At 39.9% G+C, this 7,696-nt stretch overlaps 1 protein-coding gene across 1 annotated transcript; it reads left to right on the forward strand.

The window, feature by feature from the left end:
* The first annotated feature begins 6,020 nt into the window (after nucleotides 1–6,020).
* On the forward strand, nucleotides 6,021–6,485 carry LOC136833517 (uncharacterized). Its single transcript, XM_067095746.1, has one exon. It carries the CDS (start codon nucleotides 6,021–6,023, stop codon nucleotides 6,483–6,485), a length of 465 nt encoding a protein of 154 aa, XP_066951847.1.
* Nucleotides 6,486–7,696: the final 1,211 nt, after the last annotated feature.

A 7,696-nucleotide genomic window follows, 5' to 3' on the forward strand; every position in this document is an offset into this window, starting at 1 on the left:
ATCTCCAGCGTGGTATCATATTTTTTTCTATATCAAAGAAAATAACCACTGTCAGCTTTTTTCTTTTTAAATCCTTTTTAATATGATCTTCTAACTGAGTTAATGGGTCTTAGTGTAGATCTACCGCTACTGATCCCGATTGGGTAGGTGGATAAAATTGAGCATTTTGTTACGACACTTGTTAATCTCAACCAACCATTTTCAAATAGTTTGGTACAAGCAACTTGTTAGAGATATTGGCCTATAATTAGTGGGGTTGCTAGGGTCTTTTCCTGGTTTACTGATGGGTATGATTATTGCATGTCTCCACTTAGTTGGGAAGACATGCCTTAGCCATATGTTATTATATAATTTTAATAAGAATTCTTTAGGTAGTGTAGCTAAATTCTGGATCATTTCAAAAGAAATCATATCCTGACCTGAGCTGATGAGCGACATGATTTTAGGGCAAAATTAAGTTCACCCATATTGAATTCTTGATTATAATGAAGGTCCTCACCAGTTTCAAAAAGTGTGAGTCATTTTTTGTGTTCTAATTCTTTGAAGTGTTCATCTAAATTAGAATACACTAATATCTTCTATATGTTTGACTAATATATTTGAAATATCTTGTGTTATGATTTAGTTTGCCATTATATTATTGGGCTTCTAGATGGTCTTATATGTTTACTTCATTGATTTTATGGGAATTTTGTGCCACATTTCTTTTATTGAAATATTTAGACACCTGTAATATAATTTTTCTCACGATTGAACTTTTTCGAATATTATTGTTTTTCGAAACTTTGTATTATATTTACAAAGTGGTTTCAATGTGATCAGTAATTATATTTATAACTATTATCTTGTTTAGTTTGTTTATATTACAAGGGCCTTTATTAGGCGTTTAATCTAGACTTAAGTCTATTCAAATTATGCTAGGAGGTGTTTGGTTTGATTTAAGAGAGATAAATTGTTAGACCACCAAGGAACGGGGATACATTATGGATTGTGTTAGCCTGGGATGCTTTTATCTTCAGCACTGATTACAAAACTGGAAAAGAAATCATTTGTGACATCATTGTTGCATTTAGTGAAAGGAGGATATTTCTAGTTTGTAAACTATATTTATCCCAATCAGCTTTCATTAAGTTATATTTTATGGGAAATGATTGTTTTTTGTTGTTCATATAATTCAAAACAATTGGAAAGTGGTTACTTGTGTATGAATCGTCTAGGACACTACATTCCAATTTTTCGATTAATTCCAGTGAGCATAATGAAATATCTATCGAAGAGAAGGTTAAATGAGTTTTTGAGAAGTACGTTGTTGAATCACTTTCATTCAGGCAATGTAAATTCTGATCATTTAGCAATTCTCAATATTTGTGCCGGCCAAGTTACTGGTATGTGTGCTGCCCCATAATGGATTATGGGCATTAAAGTGGCCTACTATTAGTAGGGGGCCATTTATATTATTTAGTACTTGTGGTAAATCACTAAAGTTTGAGTTAAAATTTGGCTGATTATATAGATTTAGTATAGAGATAATTTGATTGTTCAAGATATGCAATTTTATTGTAGCTATCTGATATCAATGATGCAATATTTAAGGTTCATGTTGAATCGTTATGAACATATAGCTGTTCTAGCTTGCCATCCGCTATTGGCAGAGTGGAAAGCTAATTTATAGTTTCCCTAAAGTTTCTTGGGGGTTGTACCAATATGCTGCAGACATATGCAAATAGGTTTTGTTCCTTTAGTATTCTCTGGATTTCTCACTTAGCTAAAGGAGTGGAAAATCTATTTGATGTTCTACTGAATTATTTTATTGGTCATTGTTTGGTGGGATTGGCGTTAGTTTTGTAACTTAATTGTTGATTTAGCTATATCCTGCAACATTTTACGGGAGTTTGTAAGTATTATGGCTTCTTTATAGCTAGGTTTGATTGCTGGAATATTTGATGCACTGATTGGTTCTTCTTCATATTTCCTTATTAGCAAATCTATTTGAGTTTTGATCGTGTTTTTTTTTTTTTTTAGTTTTAAGGATTCCGAGCATGTTCGCCATCTTCATGGAATTTTAAAGGGCATTTTCGGAACCTAGTAGTTATTTTATGAAATTTCCCGGGTTATAGTTTAATTCTTGTTAGGTAAACGATTGTAACGTTATGATGAAACTCTTGACATCCGGCAAGATATCGTCTCTGTTGCTGAAGGAATGTTCTGATTCTGGGTCCCTAATTATGTCGCATTATTGGATGCTGAAATATTTTGTTAGGAATTTCTGGTATAGGTATCTTGGATTCCATGATGGTATAAAATTTGATTTTAATTTTTAGGTTTATTTTTTATTATTATTCTTTGGTCTTGTTGAGGGTTGATTTGATGTGGGTGTGATTTGATGAATTTTATGGGTTTCTGATTCTTCAGTGGGATGTTTAATTGAAGGTTTCTTCGTTGATTTTGGTGATGAGAGTACAGAAGAGTTAGTTGATTTATCCATATTTGGGGAATCGTTATTTATATTTGTCTTGGATTGTGGGACACTCAAGTGGATTTCACTCTGTGATGCTAATGTAATCTGTTTCTGATTAATGGGCGAGACTGGGGTTTTAAGTAGGATCTATCTGTGAACGGAATGTTAGGTTTTTTACCCTTAGGAGGAGTTCTGTCAGTTACTTTCCTTTTTTTATTATGGTTGTTTTTGTCAATTAAGTTTTCTGTGGATGATGTTAGTGCATTATGAGTATCCAGATCTGGATTATTAACCTCTGTTGATTTTTCCATATCACTGGAATTCGTTTCTGAACGATTAACTGCTCTTTTTGTTACTGGGGAGGTCTGCTAGATAAAAGAGAGGTCTGTTGCAATTACTTATACTCTGGGCTTTTATGAGCAGTAGAGGAGGGAGAGAGGTGTGTCTCAGCCATTCTAGTTGAGATTCTTTATGTTTATTATGTTGTTACAGCATTTGAATATGGAATGGCGTTTTACTTGATCACTGAGATTCTCCTCACCTTCAGTTCGAGTTTGGCTTCGTTAACGGGCATACCAGTTGTGTCCATTAACATTTGTAATTCTGTGTAGTATTGGATAAAATATATCTTAGGTTTTGTATGATGATTTAATTTGTAATTTACTACATTTGAAAGTTTTGCATTTCCAATTTGTTGTGTGGTCTTCTAGAATACATACATAGCGTTACTTTTTACATCTTTTTTTTGTTGAAGGGCCATATTTTAGACAGAATATTGGAGAGGTTTAGGACAAAAGCGGCGAACTTCTATTTAGTCCTAGAATTTTTATTTTTCTGTGGTACTTCCTGGTTTGTATATTTATTTTGACTATTTTAATATGTTTATTTTGCATCCTTTCTACTTGGGACAGTATATAATTCCAAGTCATGTATGTTGCTGTATCTTAATTCTCTATGAGTCAATTAAGATTTGTTTTGATGGTAGCTCTTTTTCATCATCGTTCGGGAGAACACTGTTCCTTGTGTATAGTTTAGTGTTTCATGGCTGTTAATAATCTTTTTATTTCATCTATGTTGGTTATTTGTAGAAAGGTTGTTGATTGGGCTTTGCTGTTGTTTGTAATAGTTTATCATTGCTTTTGATATGTCTACATTCCATATCTTGTGTGGGGGTATATTTAATAATTTGTTCTCTAATATGGCTGGTGAGATCTGCTTTCTCTGCTTTTAATATTAAAATCTGGGACCAACTGTCTGGTACAAAATGTGTTCAAAATGAATCCAGTGTTGGATTGAGTCATAGTTATTTCTTTTTTTATTTTTTTTCAAATTCATCGGTGATGAGTTGTCTTGTGTTTTAGAAGGATTACTTTTCTCTATTTTAGAATTATTGTCCATTATGTATGGTTCCAGTTTTATGATACTGGAGTTTACCAATTTGTTTTTATTTGTTTCTTTTTGATTTTCTAAACTCTCTGAAACTTTAGGAATTGATATTTTACTTGGAACAGGATGTTCCTTTGTAGCGTTTATATCTATACTAAGGAGATTTGGAAGTGACGTTCCAATAGTCATCGACTGTGCCAGAATTTTACCTTCATGGGGTCCAGGTGTACTGAAATCTTTTTGACTACTACTTTCCATAAGAAGGTAGAAGGAAAAAAAACTAATAAATCTTGAAAAGATATCATTGACTTTTTATGAAGTTGAATGTTCCACTAATGGCACAAGTGGGAACTGACTCCCAAATGTCCGCATCCCTACCCTACCCCAAAAAGGAGATGGTATATCATGATTAGTGTAAGCAAAACCTGCTTGCTAGGACTGAGTGTATTGTAATAATACAGTCATCCCCATCCCAATCACACATGGGCCAACCGGACAGAGCCGGAGAGTCCTGTTCCTAGAACCAAGCTCCGCCCTGGAACTGTGGTCTAACTCACAGAATAGTCTCCACCTGAAAAACAGGACCGGGAACATTATCAGGTAGATGATGGTTCTACCATACTTCCCACTATTTAGTTTCAGATTCAACTCACTCCATGATATCTTTCCCATTTATTAAGTTTGTAATTTTGATAAAAGTGGAAAATCCACAAAATTACTCCTAAATATACAATTATATATGTGGGATACTTGGGATCAAAACTTAGGATAAAAAAGAAATTAATCCCAGGTTTGAGAGCCCCCTACCACGTGAAGGTGGTCCACTTGAGGGGGCTGCTGATGAAGTGACTTATGCACTGGCAACCCCGCTTCTTACCCTGAACAGCAATTGCAAATGATAATTTTGATGGGTGTGAGGGACAAAGAGTTCATACAACACCTTATCCTCCTCCAACCCCCATCCACCCTCGCAAAGTTTGTGACATGCTGTCGCTCTTATGAATCTGCACATGTGACTGCATCAGCCATTGCATCTTCCCCTAGGCAGGTCAGAGCAGCATTCTACAATAAGAGGAACCAGTGCCTACAAGACTCCATCGACCTCTCTACCAGCTGCTCACTCAGTTCCTAAGAGCGACCCTTGTCAATACTGCTCCTACAGCACAACTCTGGACAATGCCCAGTCAAGGTGCCACCTGTACAATCATGTATTTAATGGGCCATTGGCCCTGCCTCTCAGAAATGCTACAGAAAACAAGGACATTTTGTGAAATGTGCAGATCTACCAAGACGAATTGACCGCATGCAGCCTCACCCTTCAAGCCTAAGTGAAATTATCCTCACCACCTACTACGTCAAACACCAGCTGCTGCTCTGGTGCCAACTCAGATAACGAATCCCCACAATGTCATTGTCTCCACTCCATGATGGATGTCTTGATGAGTGATGGATCCCCCCAAGACACCTGCTGTGGGATGCTTCCAGGCAACACTTCGCCCCGGCAAGAAGTGTGTTTAGCCACCATACATGTTCATGAGGATAACCAGACTGCCCTCCTCTCCTGTGGACACTGTAGAGCCCTCGCCATAGTGTCACCAGAATTCCCAAAGCTTATTCTCAAGGTTACGCATGTCAACAGATGTGCCCAGTTTCTTGCCTCCACCATGACGTCACCTGCAGCTGCTAAGGACTATTTTCTCCGCCATTTCAGCGACGTCCTTATATCCAAGATGGATCTGCAGACTCAACTACTAAAGAATATGGCAGGTCCCCCAATGCAGATCCACCTGAAACCCAGCACTGTACCATTCTCTGTACACATGCCCAGGCCCATTCCATTCGCCCTCAGGGATCAAGTGAAAGAACAACTTGACTCCTTAGTGCAACAAGGAATCATCACACCAGTAGGCGATGAACCCTCCAAATGGTGCCATCCCATGGTCCAGGTACCCAAGGACAAAGGTGTCCACATCACTGTAGATCACATCCACCTAAATTCTCAGGTCGCCCGCCCTACACACTTATTGCCAATGCCCCATCATGCCGTCCACAACACTTCTCCCACTGCAAAGTACTTCACCACAGCAGACACCCTGCATGGCTACTGGCAGAAGAGGACTGCCACCGGACCATGTTTATAACTCTGTATGGAAGATATCAGCATTGTCGTAGCCTGATGGGTTTTTGGCAACAGGTAATGCAAACTGCCTCCGTGGTGATATATCCCTACAAGGTATCCCCAACTGTGTGTAAAGTTGTGGATGGCATTCTCCAGTCCAACAAGGATCTCCCCTCCCACCTACAACACATACACCAAATGCTGACCAGGTGCCATCAATATGGCATCACCCGCAACAAAGAGAAATTCGCCACAGCTGCCCCTAAAGTTAACTTTTGCGGTTATGTCCTATCATCCCACAGCATTACAGCAGACCCCAAGGTATCCGCTATATGTGACTTCCCTACACCGTCCAACGTCACAGACCTCAGGTCATTTGTGGGTCTTGTCAATCAACTTGCAGACTTCACTCTGGACATCACAGCAACAGCACAACCCCTACGTCCACTTATGAGCCCAAACGTTCATTCATTTGGACCCCCGACCATGAGCAAGCATTTAAGAAGGTCAAGACAACTCTGACTTCACCACCTGTCACCCTTCAACCCAACCTTGCCTGTGGTCCTGCAAACAGGTGCCTCACATCTGTATGGCCTCAGCTTTGCCTACTTCAAGACAATTGCTGAGGTCAAATTTGTCGCATCTAGTGGGGCTCTCGTTTTCTTACAGACACAGAAACTCGCTACGCCACCATAGAGCTGGAGATAGCCTACTCGCAGTCACTTGGGCTATGGCTAAGTGCCACTTATATTTGTCTGGACTTCAACATTTCACCTTAATGACTGACCATCTCCCCCTGATACTGATTCTCAACCACTACACCCCGGACGCCATTGAGAATCCACGGCTACAACGATTCAAGGTGAAAGTGGCCCCTACATCTTCACCGCAGTCTGGTGCATGAGGAAACAGCTCTGCATACCAGACACCCTGTCTCGCTCCCCAACCAGTTGCCCCACACCTGAAGATGAGGAAGACTGCACCGCCTCAACTGCACATCAGGCATATTGTCACCAGCTCTGCTGCTTCTGCTGACAATCAGGCAACAGGACCCATCATTGAAAAAGATAGGACTCTACAAGAAATCCACACCATTGCATCTCAGGATCAAGACTACAACCGCTTCGTCCACTACGTCTCCAATGGCTTTCCCACCAGCTGTTACGACCTCCATGCCTCTGCCCTCCTGTATTGGAAGCTGCGGGATAGCCTGTATGCAGATGGAGAATTAGTGCTATACGGGCCCCGGATTATCATCTCTGCAGCCCTCTGTAGATGCACCTTGATTAGCCTCCACGACAGCCACTGAGGGATCGAACCTCTCGACATTGTGCAAGACAGTGTTTTGGCCAAGCACTGATGCTGATATAAAGAATACTGTAGAAAGTTGCGATGCCTGCCAACAGCTTCTCCCCAGTCAGCAACAAGAACCTTACATGTGTGATGACCACCCATCCCGGCCCTTCGAAAGTGTCAGCTGACTTCTTCCACATAGCAGGGAAATCCTTCCTTGTTATCACTGATAGACTTTCAGGCTGGCCTGTGGTTGTCCCCTGTGGACGTGACACAACCGCAGCCAGAGTCAAAAGAATGTTATGTGTCTTCTTCCACGAGGATGGTGTCCCACTCCACTTACAGACCAATAGAGGTACCCCATTTTCCAGCCAAGAATTTGAGCAATTTTCCAACTGCTGGGGCGATCATCACATCATCACTTCTCCACATTACCCACA

Source organism: Macrobrachium rosenbergii, chromosome 51, assembly GCF_040412425.1.
Source record: "Macrobrachium rosenbergii isolate ZJJX-2024 chromosome 51, ASM4041242v1, whole genome shotgun sequence".
Taxonomy (NCBI): Eukaryota; Metazoa; Arthropoda; class Malacostraca; order Decapoda; family Palaemonidae; genus Macrobrachium; species Macrobrachium rosenbergii.

What these genes read in the sequence shown, in the direction of transcription:
- LOC136833517 (XM_067095746.1), top strand. Translation starts at nt 6,021, where the DNA reads ATGGGTTTTTGGCAACAGGTAATGCAAACTGCCTCCGTGGTGATATAT.